Consider the following 25,302-nt stretch of genomic DNA (forward strand, 5'->3'; position numbering starts at 1 on the left):
TGTTGTACACCACTGCTACCCAATCTCCACCAACCCAGGTCCACAAGCAATTATATAGTAGTGGCAGGTGCCTAAAAGTGCAGGACAGATTTGAACTCGGTGGAGGAATTATGGGCCAAAAAGCATGAAGGAGATCCCTGTTGCTTTCTTTCTCTCTGTATTCCCTTGCCAGAGCATCCTGGAGGAAGATGCTGTTTCATTAAATATATGCAGAGCAGAGAAACTAATACCTTGGACTCTTGCTAGAGGAGGAATATGAAAACCTGCAAAGTGAAAACCATCAGCGAGGTCATGGAGAGAGAAGGGAGGGCTCAAGCAAGATATCCCAGCAAGCTGTGTAGAATTCCCTGAGCTCGCCCTTTATTTGACTAGGCCTGGATCTGACCTTAAACAGAATACTGATGACTTAGAACCGAATTAGAGTGTAGGCTACCATCAGGATTCCAGACAGACCTATAGATCTTTTACCTGCAATACAAATCTGAACAACATTCCAAATACTTGGAAAACTGAACTGATGTCAGGACCACAACTCACAGAAAATGAATTAGCATTTGTGACCTGAACCTAAGTTGGTAAGACACCTGCTAGACTAACAATAACGACAGCAGCAAAGAAATAATCCCCATGGGAATTAAACAACAGCCAGGGTCTCAAAACATATTTAAGATGTTCAGGATATAACTCATAATTTCTCAACATAAAAAGAAACAGAAAAAAAAATCTCAAAAATGTGCATGGTGTAAGATGGCCAGTGACAAAAACCTTGAGATGATATAATTGTTGGGATTAAAAAACAAGGAGTTAGCAGCTGTTATACTCATACTCCAAGAAGTAATGGGAGACACTTTGAAAGGAAAGTTAGAATGTGGTAGGTGAGACATAGAAGATATCACAAAAGGAATCATTGGAACATTTTACAACAGAAACTTCAGTTTACAACTGAAAAATACAATTATTAAAACCAAAATTGTAACTTTTTAGGCTCAAGAATAAAATGGAGATAAGAGGGGAAAATAGCAATGAATTTGAATGAAGTAAATATTTATTTTCCCATCTATATAATAGAAAGAACCAGAGAACAGAAAAAATGAACAGGCTCAGAGATCTGAGACAATAAAGTGTATTAAATGTAAACATCAGGAGAGTTTTAGAAGACAGAAAAAGTGTTGTGTAGACATCAATATTTGAAGAAATAATGGCTGAAAACTTCCTGATTTGGCAAAACATAAATCTACAGATACAAAAATCTCGGTGAAACTCAACTAGGATTAGCTCAAAGAAATCCTTGCCCAGACTCATCAAAATCAAACTGCTGAAAACTAAAGACAAATTAAAAAGTTTAAAAGCAACCTGAGAAAACTGACATATTACATATTGCAAGTAATGATTCAAATGACTGTGGACTTATTGGAAATCATATTATGTAAAAGACACTATACAAAGTGTAAAAGGGAATTAAAGAGGAATCTTTAAATGCTTACAGTTAAGTCAGAAGAGCTGGATGCACACACACTATCAGAGAAAGGGTTGTGGATTAGGATGCTGTGAAGATATCAGCAAAGTCATGGAGTATAAAAGATCAGGCAAATATTTCAGACAAATGGGGAGTTAAACAGACTTCATGAGGAAAGTGCATTTAAGCTTGGCATTGAAGAAGACTTTTGTTTTTTTAATTTTGGTATGTAAGTATTTATATCTCATCATCATCCAGAAAGATTTTGAAGTAACTTTAAAAATACACATATCCTAATGGAATAGAATAATTAATTCAAGCAATCTGAGCAAAAGGGAAAAATTTAAATATATAAATATAATAAACAATTGGTAAGATTAGATGAAAAAAAAATGCAAACCTTGGGTTTCAGAGAACTGCTGGAAGAAGCTACAGGTTCCTGAAACTTGTCTGGAGGCCAGGGAATCACAAAATAGAATGGGAATTTTAGGCACAATACAGAAGGAAGCAGTATTGTTTGAGTAGGTAGTAGCTAGAGAGACATGAGCAAAAGAGCTGTAGAAAGGAATTCAGGTTCCACCCCTGGTGGTACCCAACTGGCTGCTACATCTCCCCAAGGACCAATTTGTATGTAAAAAGCTCCCTGCCAATCTGGAGAAAGGATACAATTATTCTCCAAGGAACTAGAGCATGAGTAGACCACTAGTTGTAGATGACCTTGGGATCATTATCCTTTTGTTTGCATTGTGGTTTGTCAGGAGTCTGGTAGTCCCCAGTGACATCTCTCCCCACTCACCACCCCCACCTTCTTTTCACTTAGGTAGTGATAGGAAAAGTTCTGACATAGTGAAATTGGTGCAGGTGCAGAACTTAGGCAGGTGTAATCATCCTACCCAAAATGAATAATTTGTGAGGCAGGAGGATCTCAAGCAGACCTTAAAACCCCACAGTGCAGAAGACCACCTCCTTTCCATGGGGTGAGGCCATCCCCTGCTCTTGGGATGGCCAGCGCCATGTTCTCTGCCATGTACTTTTATTTTCTGTGCTTACTTATCCTGTCTTTTCTCTGTGTATCTTGATTTTAAATTTTCTTTGGGAAAGACAAAAACTGAGGTATCTCCACCTATAACAGTATTAAGTGGGAATCTTCCGGAAGTGGTCCCTCTGCAGCATGGCAGGCTTATGCAGTGGTGGGAATATGATTTAAGGCCATGACAAGGATTCTGAGTTGTATGCTATGTGAAATGAGGAGGCACTGGACGTGGATCAGGGGTGCAAGGTATCACAACTGTGGTGCTCACTAGTAATTCTGGCAGCAATGTGAGGGATGGATGTGCTACACTGAGAGGCAAAACGGAATAAAGATAAAAAATATAAAATAAGCTAATGAAGATTGGATCTGTTATAAATAACGGCATTTTAGTCCATTACTAATATCAGAGTTACATTAAGGCTCTGAAGAGGCCCTGAGTGAGGCAGCAAGTATCGTAATTAGAAAGCAGTAGAACCCAATATCCTGCTTACTCTTACTGTGTGGTCTTGGGCAAGTTAATTGACTTCTCTGGCTTCCAGTTTTTTTTTTTTTTTTTTAATTTATGATATAGGGATTATAATATTTGTGAGTATAATTAATTTGGATTATAATTAATCACGAACATGAGCACCCTGAACAGAAAATGGTATATCGTAAACATTTAATAAACTTTAGGCATTGAACCATGGTTCCTCCTAAATATCTCCAGTCCTTTAAAATTTCTGGAAAAACCTATTGGCCTTCATCTACTTAGCAGTAAATTTCTGGGTCTGGAAAAATTTACATTTATAAAATCTTTCATTATCAATATTAGTGACCTGAGATTAATGGTATTCAGCAAGCAATTAAAGATTAAATAACACCTTATAATTATGATTATTTTTAATAATTAAACTCATGAACAAGAGATGTATTAGGCTTCCACTATTCCTCTTTACAGAGTGCTTTTTAAAGTTGTACTGGATGGAATTTATGAAAACAAGGACCAAATTGAAGATATACTCCAGAAATCTGTAGTAGCTAGGTAAAGGGAAAAGATCCTGTCTTTCTAGAAAAGTGTGCAAGCTCAAGTGGATGCTAGTGTCAGTGGAGGCAACTGGCACTCCAGTCAGAAAATCGTGTTTCATTGAACGGTGTACATAGTGAAAATCTGGGCAGCAGGAGGAGGCGAGGGCTCTGAGATGACAAAGTGCCTCAGGAATAACAGGGACCATACACTCCAGGCAGCAAGACCACCAGTCTCAGCAGGAGCAGCTAAGCACTAGGACAGGGCTGGGTGGCACCTTGGAGGTATTTACAGACTGAACTCAAGTTTGGGTGAGCAGGTTCAGGGTCCAGAGAGCTATATACCAGGAAAGGTACCTAGAAGGGCAAAGGGAGACATAGACACATACGTGCTTTCCAGAAGTTATGGAAACTTTGATGAGTCTTCATATTACCCCTGTAGTTGCTTCACCATTTAGCTTATGATCTGTGCATGACTTCCTTCCCATTCTCTATGACATGGGAGAAAGTTTCAGGAATTCTCTCTACCTTATTCATAGACAATGTACCGAAGTGATCCTGCATTAAAACCTCATTGGTATTACATTCCATAAAAGTGTAACAGATAATAACTAATATATGTCTATTACATGTCAAAGAACCTGTACAATGAACACTGTTATGGTTTGGATCAGGAAGATCCCCCAGAGGCTCATCTATTGAAGGCTTATGTCCCCAGTGCTGCAATGTTTAGAGATGGGGCTTCTGGGAAGTGATTGGAAGGGAGTCATGATTTGATGGCATTATTCTGAGGTGGTAGAAACCTTAGGAAGGGGACCTAATTGAATGAAGTGGGTCACAGGGGGTGTGTCCTGGAAAAGTTTATATTGTTCTGTCTTTCTCTCTTGCTCCCAAACTAACAAGAATGGAATAGTTTTCCTTTGCCACACCCTTTCACCATAATCTTCTGCTGACCCAAAGCAATGGATCCAGCCAGCCATGCACTGAGACCTCTGAAACGGTGAGGTGAAATATGTCTTTCCTCCTTTAAGTAGTTTTTCTCAGGTCTTTGTCACATTGGGGAAAAGCTGACTAACACAAATACACAATTGATAAGCAAAAGGAAGTAGCCCAAGAAAGTTTAGTGGTACCATATCAGGAAACAGAAGGATTAAATCTTTGGGAGTTGGGAAAGTATATCTTTTCTGATACATTCAAATCTTTGCTTTGAGAATATAATGAATAAAGATAACTCAAAATAACTTTTACATATATTTATATATGAAAAATATGTGAATGAATTGCTAGCCAAACTACATTATGTTCAGTGAAAAAAGATTTAGTAGAAAGCATTTTTAAAATGTGATACTACCCCATAAAGTGTTTAAAAAATTCACAAATTCAAAATGCACTTGGTATTGGCAATCAAATCATATTTGAGGCGTAGTGCTATACTCCGGCTATACTAAGATGGCCAAAATCAGGGCTTATAAACTCAGTAAAGTAGCAAAACATGATTTTAACATAATGTACATGTATTTGATAGTGCTACTGAGCATGGAGGCTGAGTTTGCAGGTAAGTTGGTGTTAGGATGGGTGCAGTAGGAGAGGGGCAGTGCTCAGGACAGGCTTTGTGGAGGAGGGGAAGCACAGAATGAGTTTCAAAGGATCAGTTGTGCCACTCAAATAAATAAGAGGAAAAATTTGTTTGAAGGAGGAGAAAGTACATGAAAAGGTAAACATGAAACAAGAGATGATGTTGGTAAAACAGAAAATCTGTCTCAAAATATATTTTATCAGATAGAAAGTAATTAAAGAATTTTAAGTAGAGAGGATCATGGTGAAATTAGTATTTTATAATGATCATTTTAATGGAAATGTGAAGGATTGTTTAAAATAGAACAAAAGTGGAGGTGGGAGAATATTAACGTGATGTTTGCCAGGAATGAGAGAAATGGAATGGGCCAAGTCTGGGACATTGGTAGTAGGATTGGAAGAAAGGAAAAGATTCTAGAAATAGGTCATATCATTAAGTGGGCATGTTAATTGAATTTGGTAGTATATAAATAAGTGTAGTATGACTCTCGGATTTCTAGCTAAGGAAACACTATGTGTATAATGTTTCTACTACTTCAAAATTTAAAAACTGCAACAGATCTGGGATATAAGGAGAGGTCAATATTTGGGGAATAGGAAGAAGAGATAGATGAATAATCCATTTTGGTTATACTGGATTTGAATTTTCTGAGGCCGTTCACTGTCACTTCTGACTTAACAAAACTTTACTGGGTAGCCCTCATTTGTAAAGTTGGGGAGTAAATGGGTGTTGTGTGTAGAGATATAAAATAAAACTTGACCTAATCTTCGTTCTCTCCTAGCCTATCATGTGACTCTCTCCATCCCCCACCCCAGCTGCCCTTCTTCCTGTTTTAGAAACATAAGGACAACAGAGTCAATATGTTCTCTGTGTTCAGGAGGAAGGATCAGAAGAGGAAGAAGGTAGAAATAGTTTCACTCTGGAGTTCAGACAGAAGACAGGCTCTTCTAGGACCTTTCGATCTACATTCTTCTTTAGAATTAATATCCTCTTAAGATAATATGCTTATTTGCATGACCAAATAGTTATATGTCTAAAATACATTCTTTGTTAACTTGGTGATTTTTATAATACTATGAACAAGGATATTTAACAAACTTCTGTAGTTTGCTTTTTAATGAGAAAATTGAGAAGGTCATAAAAATAACTTAAAAATATATATTTCAAGGGCTAATTTTAAACCTTTTCGTCTTTACTTTTCTTCATATTTGAAGTCAGGATTGGTAAAGTTTATAAATAAATATTACATTGATATTTTAAAAAAACTTTTTATTTGGCAACATATATATATTATGGAACTTACCATTTTAACTTAAATTTTAAAGTTCATTAGCATTAAATACTTTCACATTGTTATGCACCACTACCAGTCATCTCAAGAACCTGTGTTATCTTGATTTAAAAAAAAAATTATGGATTTCGAATCAAGACATATTTATTGCTTGCCCTTCTACTTTATATATTCCATTCAAAGAAAAACAGAACTTCTGCTTTCTTCTAAAATTATATCTAGAGAAACTCTTCATAAATTGAATATCAACTTATGGGCATTTAAATTCAGCAAAGAATTTTAACATTCTACCAATTCTTATTATATTCTTTAAGAAAAACATTGTGTTATTGATTGAAGAAAATAAAATACTTTCTAGTTAAATTGTACCAATGCTATGGATATTAAATATTCTCTTCAGTTAAAATAAAATTTAAAGTTCAGAACTCCATGTGGTTCTAGGATAAGTAGAGTGAGCCAGAATGTGAAATAACAATAATGAGCCATAGTCTAGTACAATTCTTGGCCCAGTGTAGGCTGAAGTACATGTTTTAAATGAGTAAGTGAATGTTCAAGGAAAGAAAATTAAATGTAAATTATATACACATTATTACTAACTTAACAATTGTAGGTTATGATAATTAAGAAGTGAAATGAATATCCTATTACTAACTGAAATAAAAGTTAAATTTATTGTCAAAGTACCTATGTGAAATAAGCTACAATTATTCTAAAACCCTATTTAAATTTCAATAGACATAGTTTTTGAAAGCTGGAGAAGCGCAATGAGTAATTTGTGAAAGGTCACATTCTGGAGTTTGCTCTCCTGGGTGCACTGGGGTCTTCCCAGGGTGAGATCCGCAGTGGGAACAGTAATGAAGTTTGAAGACTCTGAAGCCAGGGCACATGAGTTTCAGTGTCTACACTGCTACTTAATAGCTGTGCAGAATTAGGCAATCTGTTTAGCCCTTGTCTGCCTCTGTGGCTTCATTCATAAGTGAGGCAAAACATAGGGGGTTTGGGGAGAATTAAATATGTCAACACAGGTACAGTGCCTCAATAGGTACACACAATAAGAACTTAATGAATGTGAATTTTTATCATCGCCGTTACTGCTTCTTTATTCAACATATAGTATAGGGACTCTACTGTCCAGAAGAGTCTAAAGGAATAGAATGAATATTCATAGAAGTTATTTGGTTTCATTGTCTTTTTTAAAAATTTATTTTCTTGTGACCACAGCTGATGAATAATGACCTTTTATTAGACAAGGACAGTACTGTCATTGTGACCACTACCATTCTGCATTACAATCACCATCATCACTGCAAATACCATCACCACCATCACCAGGAGTTTTACCACTGTTTCCAACATAGCCATCGAAACCACTATTACTCTCCCACCACTATCATAAATGTCTCCATAGCTTCATTACCAGTAAAACCATCATTGCCACCACCGTCATCACCATCCCTACCACCACTTCCACATCTTTAACATCTATGTGAATGTAAATTTGAATTCAGAAGTGTCATTTGGAGACCCTAAAGAGGAAGAGACAGATATAAATGTAGACATTCTGGTAAGTGGAGGAAAAAGAATTTTTAAAAAGGATATTTGGAACCAAAAATTAAAAAAATAGCAGAAAACATAGGAAATAGCCAATCTAGAAGATTTTTAGAAAAATTCATTTTATATTACTGTTACAGAAATAATGAAACAGAATAAGAAACAAACAAGAAGTATGTTAATGTGCTGTACATAAAGTTCAAGTCAATAGCTCCCGAATTAAAGCTTAAAAGTGTAAAATTAAAAATTCCCTCTTAACTTGCTAGTGCGTGCGGTTTGGAATCAGTAGTTTATGTTATTTGAACTAGAAGTTGAGAGAATGAACTTTCGACAAAGAGTTTTGGGTTTGAACTTCACATCTGCTACATATCAAAGCATGAATAAGTTACTTAAAATCTCAAAGCCTCACTTTTCAATCTGATAATTCAGATGCTTATTTAGTGTTCATGTGAAAATTTAATAAATTCATTCACCATAAGCACTTAACACAATGTTTGTGCAAGATGAAGGCCTTGTACTGTTATTCCTTAACTAGTTGCATTCTCAACCTTAACTACAAAGTAAATGGTATTGTCATTCACAGGTCAGAGTTAACTTCCACCAAACCCTCTGGTTCGTCTAACATTCCCTCCTCAAAAGAACTCATTAGTAAAGTCTTCCTGTTATAAACTCCAGAATGTAGATCAAATTGTATGCCCTTGGCAAATTTTAGTTTTCCCTTTTCCTTCCCTGCCACCATCCAGACTATGGGGATAAACCTGTCTCTGAGCTGTTCCTCAGTATAATCCATTCTCCACAGAGCATTCAATGTGAGCTTTAAAAATGTAATTCTGATGATACTTAAAACTTTCAATAGCTTCCTATTGCATTTAGAATAAAATTCTAACTCTTTATTATGTTGTGCACATGAACTGTCTGCTGTCCACTGTTACTAAGGTTTCCTCTTATCATCTTCCCTGATCTCTAGAAGCTTTGGTCACACCATCCTCCTTACTGTTTCCTTCCAAGGATCTCCCAGATCTACTTATCTAAAGTAGTATACCCATATTCCATCTAGTTCCTCATTATCATTTCACCTTATTTTTTGTCATAACTTTTACAAGGTGAATTTATATTTACTCTATATAAATTTATTATTTAGTCACCTATTATCAGAATGTAAGTTTTTGAAGACAATTATATTGTTGATCCTTTCCATGTTTCTATCCCCACTGCCAAGAGCTTAGCATGCTTTTGAAATATGTCAAAATATTCACCATACAAAGGAAAATAAAATTTGGGGGGAATCAAAACATCTGAAGAGCAAAATATCATACTATAAAGAACTAAAAAAACTTAACACTGAAAAAACAAATGACTCAATCAATAAATGGGCTAAAGAACTGAAGAGACACTTCACAGAAGAAATACAATCAATAAATATATGAAAAAATGTTCATCATCTCTTGCAATTAGAGAAATGCAAATCAAAACTACACTGAGATTCCATCTCACTCCAGTCAGAATGGCAATCATCAAGAATATAAGCAACAATAAATGCTGGTGAGGATATAGGGAAAAAGGTATACTCATACATTACTGGTGGGAGAAACTACTCTGGAAAGCAGTATGGAGATTCCTCAGAAAACTTCTAATGGAACCATCATTTGATCCAGTTATCCTTCCTAGGTTTATACCCAGATCAGCATACTACATGGACACAGCCACATCAATGTTTATAGCAGCTTAATTCACAGATAGTTAAATTATGGAAAAAACCTAGGTGTCCTTCAGATGAATGGATAAAGAAATTGTGGTAGATGTACACAATGGAATATTACTCAGCCATAGTGAAGAATGAAATTATGTCATTTGCCTGTAAATGATTGAAGTTGGAGAATATTATGCTAAGCAAAGTAAGTCAATCCCAAAGACCCAAAGGCCAAATGTTTTCTCTGATTCACAATAAGGTGGGGGTTGGTTAGGGAAGAATAGAGATACTGTGGATTAGACAAAATAAAGGAATGAAGGGGGTAGGAATAATAGTAGAATGAATCAGACATTATTACCCTATGTGCATATGTGATTAAGCAACCAGTGTAACCCCATATAATGTACAAACGGAAGAATGAGAAGTTATACTCCATTTATGTATGAAGTGTCAAAATGCATTCTACTGTCATGTATAACTAATTAGAACAAATTTAATAAAGGAAAAAATGATATCACATTATGGAGACCACTATAGTATAAAATAGGAGAATTTTTTTTTTCCTATAGAAAGCAAGTCCACAGTCCCTCAATAGAGACAAAATGACATATGAATAATAAATTCAAGGAACTATGTCTAAAGTTCCCACAAATAATTTTCTCACAAGGTGTTCTGAAATAAACACAAGAAAGGTTAAGGGAAAATTCATGTTTTGCTTAGTTTCAGAGTTTGTAATTGATCCCTAGTATTTAAAGTTATGCTTAGGTTAACACACATATTCAAAAACTGAAATTTGCTAAGGGCATATAATGCCTAAAAATTGAAAGCAATAGCTTTGATACATAAATAAGAGGGGGATTATTTGTTTATAGGTCCCCAAGGAGGCAAGACAAAAGATTAGATACTCTGGTTGCTTGACTATGGCTTTCATTTTCATAAAAATGAAACTGACAGGGCATTTCAGCTACTCTGTACTCACTGTGCATGGTGTCTGCATCCATGGTTCCCCATCAATCTGCATTGGCAGAGACTTGCTAGTCCTAGGGAAAAATATGTCCCTGTAAGTATAACACTGAACTATATCATGTAAAAGAATATATGTAGGACAGACAATGATGAGACCAGGGAAGGCAGATGTAGTAAAAGTGGAGCTCTAAGGTTCTGTCTCCTGAAAGGGAGCTATTTATTGACTATTAATGAATTCCCTGAAAGACACCTTGATCACAGGAATATTAAGAACTTCCTGGTAAATGTGGTGATAAAAACAAAAATTATGAATGCCAAAAGAAAAGGGTGTATATTTAAGGGCACAGTCAGAACTCCTTCATCCAAGAGACTGATTCCCGGTCAAAATGGACTTCTTTTCTACAAAGGAAATATTGGGGAAAATTCCTTGGAAAATTTCAAATTTAATTCACTTTTTTAAAACCATACTATAACATTATTATTTAATTTCACAGAAACAGTGTTGCACTTAGGCTGTGAAAATTTAAGTTCAGTGTCGTTCAATAGCTTTCTTTCACTTTGGATAAATTTGCCTGGCAAATACTCACTAAACTGAGTGTGAATGAGCACAGAGCAAAGGGGAGATTAAATTTGCACGTTAGAAGGGGCACATCACCATTTCTATGGTAGTCAATAAGGGAGAATCAGATTTCAAAGGACCTGATAAGTAATAACTAACCGATACTCTGTAAAAATCTGCCCATTTCCAATATTTTGAAATCTGTAAATATTAACTATTGCTCATTTGAGGCAAAAATAAGACAAATGTCACTATTATTCTTGTTTACTTTTGATTAGTTTTGGTGAGGTCATGTCAAATCACTCTGTTAATTACAGAAAAAGAACTACCTGATGACCACAGAAGAGCACTGAGCCAGCCGTCGGCCAGCACTCTTCAGTCCTGTGTATATCTGCCCCATCTCCATGGCTCCTTCCAAGCCAACCACCTCCAGCAGCTGGTCACTCAGATCTGAAAGAAAACAGATGCCTTTAAGTTACAGTGAGTATACATATGTCCAACATTTGATGATATTGGATATTATGGAAATAATGAAAGCCACTACACAAAGAAAGATACTCTGGCTTAAAAAACAGAAATTAAAGAAAAGATGGCCCACTTCTGTTAACTCTCAGTTTCACTAAACCTTTGAGGTTCTATGGAAAACGATTTGCTGTCAGCTTCTTCTAAAACAAGTGGGAAGAACAAATTCTGAGCCAAATAATGCCAAAAAACATACCAGTAGTTTTTAACATCAACAAACTTAATGTTATTCCACATGTATATATGGAACATTTATACATCCCACATCAGACATTTGGCAGCAAATACACATCTCATCACTATAAATAAAGTATGAGGATATGCTGTCAAACATGATTTTGTTAAATTACTCAAACAAGAGACCTTAGAGATCATGGAGTTGAATCTTCTTGTTTTATAGACAAGAAGACTGAATCCCCAAGTCATTGAGTGACTTGTCCATAGTCATAAGTAACTTTGTATAGAAGTTCAAGAAAAAAATGATAGTATCTGGAAATGCTTTCTTAAGGCATATATATCCTACCAAAATAATATTTAGGAGCAAATTAGATAATTAGCACAGTAGAATTATTAATTATTATTATTATTAAAAGGATACATTAAAGGGGGGCTAATAGTAATAAGTGCCACTTCTAAGGTATTTATCAAGTAGCTGTCACTAGTCTAATCACGTTCTATTAATCTCATTGGTTCCCCCTCAGAACCAATTGAAGAAAAATACAATTATCCCTATTTCTAGAACGAGAAGCTAAGAATTAAAGAAGGTAACTTTTTATATTTGCACACTGACGAAGTGATCCAACCAGATTTTGAAACAAGCCACTTTGAAGCATAAACACAGGACTAATCTTTAATAAATCAGCCATAGGTCAAGAAGATACTTTAAAAACTATAGGAATGTGTCTCAAGTAGGGAGGGAGGCTGGACTGCGTGAGCTTCAAGGTCCCTTTCCAACCCAAAGATTGGAAGTCACTCAGAAGCAGAGGTTGAACTTGCATCAGTAGAGCCCCAGAGAACTGTCCCAAGATGCAGCAAGAGCCCATCTGTTCAGGAACTGACCTGAGTGCTGAGACCTTAGATTTAGAAGCAGGAGTATGGCTAATCATACCTGGTCCCTTTCTATTATAACATTCCCATATACTCCTGGTGCACTTTTAAATGAAAACAAATAGTTTCGTATTGTTTTAGGAGCAATGACAGCAACAAATATTGGGAGGAGGTGGCATACAATGGGAAGGCATAATGAAGATACCAAATAAACATGTACTAGTTGGCTATAGCCAAGTTAGAACCCTAGGAATACAAGAAAGTTGTTTTCTATGGAAACATTTTGTATAGAAAGCCCTCACTCCTCACTAATGAACCCCTTCTAGCCTGGAGTTCAGAGACACTAAGGATTCACTTCCAGTGTGCTTCAACTGTGGCAAAGAGCACTTTGAAAAAATGTTCATGTGGCCTGTGATCATTGGAAAGTTTAAAATAAACACAACAGAATGTCTGACCAAACCATCATTTTTTTAAAGTAAATGATTAAAAAAAGTAGTATTTAAAAGAATTTAAATTGTAGCTGCAGCAAGAAGTAAAATCAACCTTTTACCTGGGAAATCAAATGTTAGCAAGTCAGAACTCAGAGCTTCCACCTTGCCGCTCTAACCTCTACTGAGACTTATTTCTCATGAAGCTTATTCTGTTTCTAGTTTAAATTTATGTTGCCAAGAACAGATGGACAAGGAATAGAAACATATTCTTTCAGCTGTAGCCGGCACGAAAATGTGCTTGGCTCTGTAGCCTGGGTGTTAATATACGCAATTCTTAGATATATTTCAACCAGAAAACTGCATTGTGGCAAGCACTAAAGCTCCAGATGTGTGCCTGGTGATATTTATAAAACAACAACCACCAGCAGCACGGTCCCAGAACTGGAGTTCACACTTGGTATTGTAGGTGTTGTACTGCCTGATTCCTAAAGAGGTGAAATTCCACGCTGATTTTTGTAATGATCTGAGGCTGGTTGATGAGAACTATTCTAGAAGAAACGAAACACTTTCTCGCAACAGAGTTAATCTGTGAGCCCTAACTTTTCCATGAATCACAGAGATTTGTCTACACCCACACCATATTGCTGCTGTCTACCACCCTCCTTCTATTTTTTTTCTTTCTTTTAATTTGTCTTTGTTTTTCTTCCTGCAAAAATACCCGAAAAAACCCATCCTAATATTAATAATCACTAAAGAAGCTATTTCTCGTGAGTTTACAACACCTAGGCTTTCAAATGATTATGTTTTTTGCTAACACAATAAACTGTATGGGAATAGTGGAATGTTTACAAACATTGGCAAAAGTACTGAGTGTTGTGGGGAAAAAAAAACAAAAACAAAAGAAGTAAGTTTGTGACATGCAAATCTGCTCCCACAATGCACGGACACTTTTTGATGCAATACAATCTGCAAGGTGTATATACAACTGATGCCCCAATATGTAATCTCTCAGATCAGTCTTGATTGGTTTTGGATAGAGTTTCTATCCATATATTTTTGAATTCTGTTTCTGTATGTGGTACACTGAATATCAGATACTTCTTCACCTCATATTCTAGCTAAAATTTAAATGCCACTCTCCTTGCAATGGCCTAATCAATCACATTAACAATCACATTAACCTACTTGATTGATTTGCTACCTGGTTATTGATTTCATATTTAAGAATAGAAGTAGTAAACTATAGTCCATGGACCAAATCCCCTTCACTGTCTGTTTCTGTATGGCTTATGACTTAAGAATGACTTTTGTTTATTTAAAAAGTAGGAAAACAATTTAAAAGAATAATATATGGAGACATATGAAAGTTGTATGGAATTCCAATATCATTGTCCATGAATTAGTTTTATTGGACATAGTCGCACTCGCTCATTTAGTCTGTGTCTGCCCTAACACTATAATGGCAGATTAAGAGTAGTTGTGACAGCAACCATATGGCCCAGGAAGTCTAAAATCTTCACTATCTGACCCTTAAGATAAATGTTTGCCAACCTCTGCTTAAGAGAAACAGGAACTCTTTCAAATCATTGAGAATTTCACTTTAGTTCTGCTGCAATAAATGTTAAATGACATCACAATGGCCTGAAAGACAATGTCAGAGCACTGATTCCACAGTATGTGTGTCCATGTATAGAGTAACTGTTCTCAACCATGGTGTCTCACCACACTTGTGGACTGTGCAGTTTGCCACAATACATTGTTCATTTATCATGAAACAGCAGAGTCTAGCTAACTTTATTTCAAAAGAAACCGAGCTCAGTCATTGCATTTTTCTTGACTTGTTTGATTGTGTAGAAAAAGAAGTAAAGTCACAGATAGGAAGGCAAAAATTGCAGCCAGATCTGGAGATCCAGGTGAGAGTTAGCTCTATCTTCCAGAGTCATCTGCAAGCATTGAGACATTCTCAGACCCTGATATAGGTGTGTGTATGTGTCTTTGAGGTGTGTATTCTCGAGAAGATCTTGCTTTGGTTCAACTGGATATTATGTGTGTGTGTGTGTGTGTGTATACATACATATATATATATATATATATATATATATATATATTTTTTTTTTTTTTTTTTTTTGATATCAGGGATTGAACTCAGGGTCACTTGACCACTGAACCACATCCCCAGCACTATCTTGTATTTTATTTAGAGATAGGGTCTCACTGAGTTTCTTAGCACCTCACTTTTGCTGAGGCTAACATTGAACTCTCCATCCTCCTGCCTCAGCCTCCCCAGTTGCTGGGATTATAGGTGTGTACCACCACAACCAGCTATGAGTTATATTTTTTTATTATTATTTTTATTTTTGAAGAGGAAAACACTAGGTTTTTGAGTTAATGTCTTTCCAAATATCTCCATAGGTATAATGGTGGCAAGAGAATCTTTCAAATTACCTACTCTGTGTCTTAGGAGATGCTTCAGAGGGAAAAATTTAAGTCATGAAACTTGGGTCAGAGCAAGATTCTTAATACAGGGTCTGTGAATCTGAACAGGGGAAAATACAACTTTATTAACACTACCCAGTAACTGAAACTAAAAGTTCTTTCAAGTATAAATTTAAACAAGAAAACAGTTGTAGTAGCAATATCTATGACTATTACCGATAGCTTTCATGGACATTTCCATTTTACATTATAGCTATTATAACTTCTTTTTAAAGAAAGATAATAACAAATTTTAATTATACACAATCCCCAAATAGTTTCAGTAGTCTCTAGAAAATAATAATCTGTTTTGTTTTCTTTAAATTAAAAAAAAATTTGTATGCAGTATTTCAACATGTTATATATATTTTAAAATTTAATCATCCCTTGTTCTGTGCTAGATTTTTAAAGTCAATTTGCTAATAAGGAAGCACATATATCATGAAGTCAAAATTTTAGTATTATTTCAACATAAATGACTTCATTTTGAGCCTATATGTTTTACCTCTTGAATTTTAAAACATTAGTTTGAGAAAAACAAGTAGATTTCAATGGAATGACTAAGAGGATTGGAGCACCAAGAGGTGAAGAAACCCTACTTTAGAGTAGAATTTGCCCCTTCCTTTGTAAATCTGTTCTTGAATATTGTTAGTATCATATTATTTTACTGCACAGGCAATTGGGTATGAATATAAAATCTATAATCAGGGGCACAGATAAATTAGAGAACACAAGAGCTGCCTAGCTAATAAGTGGATAATATTTATTCACTGCTTAGTCTCTTCGTTTTGACAGTTATGCCCTGATAGTATGTCTCATTATATAATTGTTTCAGACTGCCATATGTGATGGAACAGAAGAGGATACATTGCAAACACAGACTGAACGTGGGTTGCAGCATTTCATAGAATATAGTGTGTCTTGCTGGAGGAGAAGGGGAGGGGGAGCAGGGCAGGTGAACCCCTTGCCTGATGCATGATGCATGGGCATGACATATGGTGTCCAGCAACATGCTGCCCCACTGTGGGAGATCACCTGGAGGCTTGCTCACTGAATCAGCAGGGATATTGTAATAACCACAACTTGTTGACTATAACACCTCTTATTAAGTCTTTATTTGGCCATGATAAGACTAGACTAGCTCTGAGGTTGCACCATCTGAAGATATGTAGATTGTATGCCCTTCCAGTGATGTTTTATTTATCTAGCAATGATAGGAAACATGTCTGAGGATCCAAAGCAACGAATAACCCCCGCTACCACTTGTGAAATGAACCTAGGGACACACAAATGTCAAGCACATACTCTAACACCAAGTTACACCTCTGGTTCCCAGAATAAACTTGTAAAAACTAACCTATATATGTGAAATTCATGAATTGAAGTGCAGATTTCAAGGATTCTTCTTCAACATGTCCATTTATTGCAGATTGGTTCTTAATCTAGATGTACTTCTCATAAGCACAAATAACTATTTTCCCTACCTCCACAAATTAAAACATGTAAATGAAAAAAGGAGTGAGTGGAGACAGTTTTAGCAAGAATTTATGTATATACATATAAAGTGTTTTCTTTTTAACAATAAGGAATGTTTTATAAAATTGTAGGTCTATTTTCAAAAGACCTACATGCATTCTATTAACAGATGCTCTGCTCAGAGCTTTGCAAATATTTTTTCCAGTTTCCCCCAATAATCCTGGTATTATTCTCCTCATTTTATTGAGGAAGAAACTTGTTTATTCATGATTCTGCTCATTCAAATCTTCACATGTAAAAGAAAATCTGGTGTTTCAACTAGCTATACTTGACTGCAAATTCCATGTGATTATACATACTGATAACAATAAGAACTAGCCCATTAAATGTTATCAGTGATGGAAGAGGAAAAAAATTGCTACAAAGGAAGGTATATATATGTATATATTGCCTTATAATAGTGCTTCTAGTAATCCTACCACTAAATTATTTTGGATGTCATCAACAAATTAAGACATACTACACAACTATTTATAATGATTGCTCCAGGTCAAATGGGAATTATTTCTGAAGAATCCCCATAAGAAGACTAAGAAATGCAAATCACTTTTTGGAAAGATTTCTATTCAAAATGGTTAAAATGTAAAACCTAAAAATATTATAAAGGCTGGTTTATAAGTGGATTAACTAGAATTATTGGAAAAGTCTAGCAACATGATATATCCATTTCCTTTTGAAATCTAAAAAAATGAAGGGTTAATGTCTTTGGGTGTGTGTGTGTGTGTGTGTGTGTGGTGAAATCATATGCCTGACTTTAAAAATGATTTTTAAAGAATGGATTTGATCATCTCTTTTAAAGCCATCTGGTTTTTTTGAAAACAACCAGCCAGAGCTGACTATAACTTTATGTGTTTTCATTCTAAAATTCTGATCTTCCCTAAATGGATCCAAAAAAAGAAGTAAAGACTAGAAATCACAGTACAGCATATTGTCAACAACCTCCCTATTGTGACCAGAGCGGTTCAGGGCCTGCAGATCACTTTGTTACACTGTACTTGAAAAGTGATCTTCACCATGGGACACACAACCCAAGGAATCATAAGCCTTTCTTTCACAAAACCCATCAAGGTTAATGCGTTGCTGCGATCCGCAGTGTGCGTTCTCAGGAAAGGTAGGCACGCAGTCTCTGAGCAGAAGCAAGCGGTGAATGTGCTGCTTCTGGGTTCTGAGTGGGTTTGTTCCTGCTGGGCTTTGTGGAGGGACTGAAGGCTCTCACTTGTTTTCTGTGTGAATGAGCTGCTAGTGTTTGTGGGAATGTTTTCACAGCACCGTGCCTCCTCTGCCCTCTTCTATAAACCAAGCTACTTCACGTGTCTCCTCCTATTAGTGCCATCACTGAACAAAGCAAGAGCTCGTGAATGAAGGCTGATGTCAGCGAATGCTGAATAGCTTCTGGAAGGGCATCTGGAAGGGCTGAGCCAGTGAGGGGGGTGATCATCAGGGAGATCATCAACCCTTATTCTCCTAAGAGCCAAACAGTTTCAACAAATAAAAATCAAAACAAAACAAAAAGCTCCAAATTAAAATCTAATTTCTTAGAGGGCAGTGTAATTTTACATATGACTATATAGTCTTTCCATTCATTTTCTAGAAGTACTGTGAAAACACTTGTTTTATTGAAATATAGAATTTAATATTTCTGCTGTTCATTTATTTGAATTTCAATGAAATATTAAAAAGTAGAATTTTAAAAACATGGTGCTTTTGAACTCACTTATAAATATAATGCTAAAAATTAAAATAAGTACAAAATATAATGATAGGGAATAATGATTTACACTAAACATTTCCTGTATAACTGAGCTGTTTTAGTGTTTAATCTATCCTAGTTACATATAAATATTACACTCTTAGCAAGAGATTGAAAGACTATTATATTTGGGGTTATTGTGCATAAAAACATTGTTGGTCAGAAGTAAATCTCATTCTCCTGACAGTTTGTCTTCAGAGAAAAGGCTACATGACTGAATGGAATTAAATTCTAGCAACAGTCCTTTGGAACTTTTTGTTGCAGGGGAAATATAGGATTATATCCTGAAGTCTGGTGTCTTGCCAGAGAACCCTTGAAAACCTGCTGAGTTCAAGGCTATGCACAACAGGAATGTAATCATTTTTACTTTGAAGAGTGTGTATACTTAGGGAGCTTTGCTGTTATTGCAGGACTGAGAACCCCTCACCCATGCACTGAGACAGGACCTGTCATTGTCCTAAGCACAAACTCCATTGCATATCATCATTGCCTCACCATTTAAAGATGAGCAGCTCTTGGGTCTTCAGTGCCACTAGGAAAGAAATTATTCCAGTCAGGAAGACATTGCTAAATTTGCTTTTTGTATTTATTTGAAAGTTTTTAACAGATTGTGGACAGATGGACCATCATATCTACTAGGCTGCCTGCTAACAAGTTAGTACAGCTCAGCATACACCTGAACACTCTTATTCTGTATATATTCTCCTTTTTCCTCATTATTGTGCAATAAGGCAATTTTATTTCATGACCTTATGCTTGCAGAAAAAGAATTATACTATTGTCCTGGGTTATTAAACTGAATTAATGTTGACATGAGTAGTTTTATTTGAATGGGATTTTCACATTAATTCCATTTGTAAATACTTATAAGAAATACAATATTCTTTGTCATATCAATTACAAAGTGAGCAGAGAAATCCATTCTACACATGAAATCACTTAGAATAGATAACTTGCAATATACTGCTGTATAGGAGATTTTTAGTATCCAGTCACCTTGTGACACTTACTAATCATGTACTATGAGTTTTCAAAGAGCTTGAGTTTTTAAAAAAATAAAGAATAAGCTTTTGTACATGGACATGTTGAAGGATTCAGATAAGTACAAAAAGTCTCTGTAAGAAAGTTTTCCCTTACATTTACAAATCATGTCATTTTATCTTGACAAAAGAACTACACTGATATTAATCTAACTTTTAGAAAATACAGCAACATTCATGACTAATAGTAATGTGTAAAGTAAAACTGGAACATTAAAAGTACTTTCACCCCTAGCAACACTGGAGAACATAAGAGAAGTTCAAATGCAAACTTCCAGTACTGAGAAACTAAAGACCTTATCTTCCCTTTCAAGGAGTTGCTTTGGGGGATGGGAGAAACCAAAACCTCTTTTTTATTTCTTTTTTCTTATAACAGACTTTGTCAATGTATCTCATTCTTCTTATATCTCATCTTACAAGAGATATACCCCTTTTTAATAGTTTAAAATACTATTTCATTGATAGCTTTGGTACAAAGAAAAATTATTCTATTTAACCATATTCTTTTAAAAGTTATTTGTTTAAAAGGGCTTCACTGTATTAGTCTTGTAGCCCTTCATACAACAGAACAAAAGCAGTTCTATGAAAGAAGACTAAACTTGGACAAACCGTAAAAAAAAGGGAAAAAAAAAGCAAAGTTCCTCTCTGTTTTTATCAAATTTGATTGCTGCAGCTGTTCCCAGTTTCTGTATTTTAAAAATAGCCTTATTCAGTGCCTTGTTGGCTAAAGGCCAGAGTGCCATTAGAACATGCTGTACGGAAAACCTCTATTCAGTTACAGATACAGAAATATATTTAAGATCAGTGGGGGTCATCTGCAGCAAACACTTGTAAAGGAAAATAGAATTTTAATGTGTTTGGACGGATCTCCACTTTTACTAGCTAAAGCTCCTGTGCAGACCCTTCCTATTATTTTTTCTTCTCTTAGATAAAAATGTAGAATGAGTACCAACTTCACTGGAAAAATAACTGTTAGAATGTTCTGTTTCTCCAACAGCAATTGTATGACTGACATACACATTTCAAAGTATACCTATTATTGGTCTCTGTTGGACAAGCTCACAGGCATCCATCCAGTGGAAAGGTAGGTAACTAAAAAATGCTACAAATGAGTCATAACTTCTCTCTCTTATAAACCACCTAACTGAAGTAGACCAGTTTGCCCACCTTCTCTCATAACTCACCTCCCCTCATAAATGAACCTAGGGACTACTTTTGGACAGATTGATTCATCCCTTTGGGCTCAGAGTGTGCAGGAATTGGGTTAAAGAATTGAATTGTTCCCTGAGTTTCAGAGCTGACTTCCACATTTTCTCAATTCTTTCTTTTTTTCTCAACAAAGGATTTAAACTTGCATTCAGAACTAAACAGATTCATATAGGAGTGTTAATCTGAGTTGCAAGTAAAAAGAAATTTTCTGCATGGATCATCAATAAAAAGAAGAAATTATTTTTTTAATTCAGGGAATGAGAGTAGTAAGAAAGAATTAGAAAGTGAAGTCCATGGGGAACCTAGGGGAAAAGAGGAGTTTTCATTTAGAGAAGTGTAGACTGATCTCAAAGTGTGAAGCATCAGAGAGTTGACTTTTCTTGAAAGCTAACATGCTAACTTACTGCAGTTTGGCGGAGCCTGACAGTGGTATGAGCCTCTTGGTTTAGAACTAGAGACTATATTACTCATAGCAATAACAGTAGTCAGAGTATCAAATTTATATCAGTGCTCTGACCCCCAGTTTCCATAAGGTACAACAAATAGATTCAGCAGACACCTGAACACAGAGTGGGAAGTGTTACAAAAAAAAACCTCTAGGTTGGGGAACCTTGATCTTTTATAAGGAGCATGAGCTTGTCTGATCTTTTCCCCGCTGACAAACTGGTTTTAAAAATGTAACCATCATTAACATCCTGGTCAAATGTAAATGGCAACCTAGATGGCACTGAAGTAGGGGGGATATAAAATATTTTGCAATCAACAACACTGGTCAGTCTGAGTTGATCCTAGCTATTGCAAGGTAACAGGGTTCCTGAGGCCTCCACTGTATCAGACATTAACCTGGTTGCTGAAACCCTGAGTCTAGAAAGACATGGGGCAGGATGGGGGAAACAGAAGCTCATGGCTAATTGGAAATATTTAAATAATTAACATTTGGTGCAGTTATGCTGTACAGCAAGCAGAAGAAGATGGAAAGTACTATCCTGAAATGTATTGGCAGTTCTATATATCTAGTGCTAACTTTTGATTTAGCGACAAGGTAAACTCAGTCAAGTCATTTAATATTTCTGGGACCAAGATACACTGTCTCTAAATGAGGAATGGTACTGACTTTACTTTGTGATTAAATATTTTGTTTCAGTCAGCCCCACAGTATGATTTTCTTATTATCTTTCTTTATCTCTCAGACTAAATATACTTTATGCATAAGTGATTAATTAGGAGTTCTCTGAAGGCTATACTTTGATAGACCAACATTTCCATGAAAGTAGTTTGAACAATATTGGAGGTATACTAAATAAGGGTGATGTGACTCAGATGAGACCTGAGTATGAATATTGAAGTGGGGGGATATAGAATGAATAGAACAAAAGAAAATGAAATAAAAGGTATAATCTAAGAAATCATTTGGGTTAGATAAATGTGAAGTGCAGTTCATCTCATGAGAGGGTCAGAATATGAGCATTCCCCCCATGAAGTCAAAGGATAACAGATTGACTAGGAGGCATGGGACAGGATCAAGCCCACTATGACCTGGAGGAAACAATAATACTTAGACCACTCTAATTGCAACAGGAATGGGGACAAAGGGATGACACCCAGATGTTCTCCTTAAAGGCAGAGTAGAAAAAAAAAGTTCAGTGGATTCAGTTAGTAAGTAGAACAAAGCTGCACTGTAACAGAACGGGTGGCATCCCATTGTCAATGAAGCTATTTAATAGGCTATTAAATACAACGACTTTCTATGTTTTTGCTTCATGATTTCTGAAATAAGAGTAGTAGTGATGACAAAGCACACTGTTTCTTAGCATTTTGAATGACAGTCTTACAAAAAAGTGTTTGCTACTTATTAGATGCTTATTAAAATCTTGGAAATTACAAAAAGAAAAAAGAAGAAGAAGAAGAAGAAGAAGAAGAAGAAGAAGAAGAAGAAGAAGAAGAAGAAGAAGAAGAAGAAGAAGAAGAAGGAAAGAAAGAAAGAAAGAAAGAAAGAAAGAAAGAAAGAAAGAAAGAAAGAAAGAAAGAAAGAAAGAAAGAAAGAAAGAAAAGAATTTTTAATGCTAGGTTCAGCTATTCCTGAAATTGATCATGAATTTTCCACTTAAGTGAGCAAATGTATCCACTTTGTGTCTTTGGCATTCAACAAGTATTTCCAGTACTGTTCTGTGAGAAGTCTAAGACCTTGTCCAAAATACTGTTTCCTGTTCTCCAATAAGGCCTGATTACCACTGTCCAATCATACAGAAAGCTTTTCTTCTTCTCCTGTTTAAATGATGTTAGCTCCCTCAGGCTCAGTTTATTGACTACTGTCATTAAACATTTTCTCATGTCAACTGCCTTCTTCTAAAGGTAATAAAAACGTAATATCTTTATGACCCATTGGTGTTCAGTCTACACAATGAGGCAGCAATCAGAGAATTGAAGTTTCTTATGTATGGCTCCTAGCATGCAAGACCTAACAGTTAGAAAATAACACACATTACATTTACTCTGGTCATTTTGTTTTGTTTTGTTTTTTGTTTTGCCTAGTGGTCACTATCACAGTTCTTCATTGTTGAGCATAATTAATATGAATATTTTAGACCAGCTTTCATTTTTCCTCCACACAACTCATGTGGTAGTGTCCCCATTTTTATATAGTTACTCTGAAATTTCAGTTATCTCTTTTTGTTCCTTCTTGCTGGAGAATCTTGTCAAGAATTTTTATTTTTATGGTTTAAATTTTATTTTCATATTTATTTTGTAGTAACATACCTACTACATAACAATTCTATATAACACACACATACATATATATTTACATTTATTCATTTATTTCATCCAATGAAATTACATTGAGTGTGACTGAAGTGCAATAGATCCATCTGTGCCAGGTAGTCTGGAAGCTGACTGAACTGGATGTGAAAAGCACAGCACCTAACCTAAAAGAGATTGGTGTCCTCACGAGAACATGTAAAACAAATATTAATGTTTTGCCCAAAATGGGGTATGCTTAGCTCCACGAATGGTGGTTGGTGGTAGGGAGAGTTGGGATGGAAGGAGTTCAGAGAACACTAAGGCTGTGGGTATTAAACAATGAAAGACAGATCTTTGTCTGGTAGCTTGGACCTTTCCTTTGGGTTGCTGGGATGCAGTTAATATTTCTAGGCCAAGTAGAGAAGTGGTTAGCTTGGATTTTAAAAGGAAATTTTAGGCAGTTGTGGAAGATGGCATCTCAGTTCATTCAGCCTGCTATAACAAAGCAAAACAAAAAAAGCTGGGTGCTTGTCAACTACCACACTTCTGGAGGCTGCAAAGTCCAACACCAAAGTGCCTTCAGTGTCTGAAGAATGATTACTTCCTTGACAGCTGTCTTTCCACTGTAAACTCATATGGAAGAAGGGGCAAGGGAGCGCTCTGGGGTCCTCTTCTAAAATTGTTAATCCCATTTATCATGGAGCTAAGCTCATAATCAAATCATCTCTGAAAGGCTCTACCTTCCAATACCATCACCCTGGGGGTTATGATACCAACATCCCTATTTGGGGGAAATCTACGGACAGATTGTAAGGAAACAGAGTAAGAAGCAGGGATTAGAGAAACACTGAAATGATCCTGGTGAAAGATGTCAAGGAATTAAAGTAAGACTGTGTCCATTGCAGAAAATGAAGGTTGTTAAGGGGACAGAACTGACAGCACCATGGACAGGCAGGTGGAGAGTGTCTGAAGGCATGAGGATGCTTAGGTTCAGACTTTGAGAGACTTTGGTGGTGAAGCCACCAGCAAAGATCTGGATAGCTGGGAAAAAAGCAAGTGGGGAAGTCGACAGCAGGATAAATATGGCTTTGAATATGCTTGTGTTGCAGGCTCTGGGGTGTTCACACAGAACTCTCAGTAGAGAGGACTGCTGGAGAACATATATCTGTGGATGTAAACATTATTTCCAAATTAACTTGAAATCTTAAAGGATGAGAATCATATACTGTGTTGCTTTGAAATTTGTTGTTTTGTTTTTAGATCCCCAAATGCACAACCTGGCACAGAATAGACAATCAATAAGCATATGTTGAATTAGTAATAATGCACTGAATTAAGTATACTTGAAGCCTTCCTGACAGCCTCCTGTAAGTGTCTCCAAAAGAAAGATAGATTCACCTTTGAATTTGGTTTACAGTGAGGACTA

General features: G+C 35.9%; 1 protein-coding gene across 10 annotated transcripts in view; it reads right to left on the reverse strand.

The window, feature by feature from the left end:
• Dgkb (diacylglycerol kinase beta) overlaps positions 1–25,302 on the reverse strand; it is a 640,490-nt gene that overhangs the window by 17,053 nt on the left and 598,135 nt on the right. For all 10 annotated transcript variants that reach the window (XM_047561038.1, XM_047561039.1, XM_047561044.1 and 7 more), the window contains 2 exons: positions 11,457–11,577; positions 10,582–10,642 (listed from right to left, as the gene is read on the reverse strand). In XM_047561038.1, coding sequence (XP_047416994.1) covers positions 10,582–10,642; positions 11,457–11,577 — 182 coding nt within the window. The remainder of the gene's footprint in view (positions 1–10,581; positions 10,643–11,456; positions 11,578–25,302) is intronic.

This window comes from Sciurus carolinensis, chromosome 8, assembly GCF_902686445.1.
Source record: "Sciurus carolinensis chromosome 8, mSciCar1.2, whole genome shotgun sequence".
In the NCBI taxonomy this organism is placed as follows: domain Eukaryota; kingdom Metazoa; phylum Chordata; class Mammalia; order Rodentia; family Sciuridae; genus Sciurus; species Sciurus carolinensis.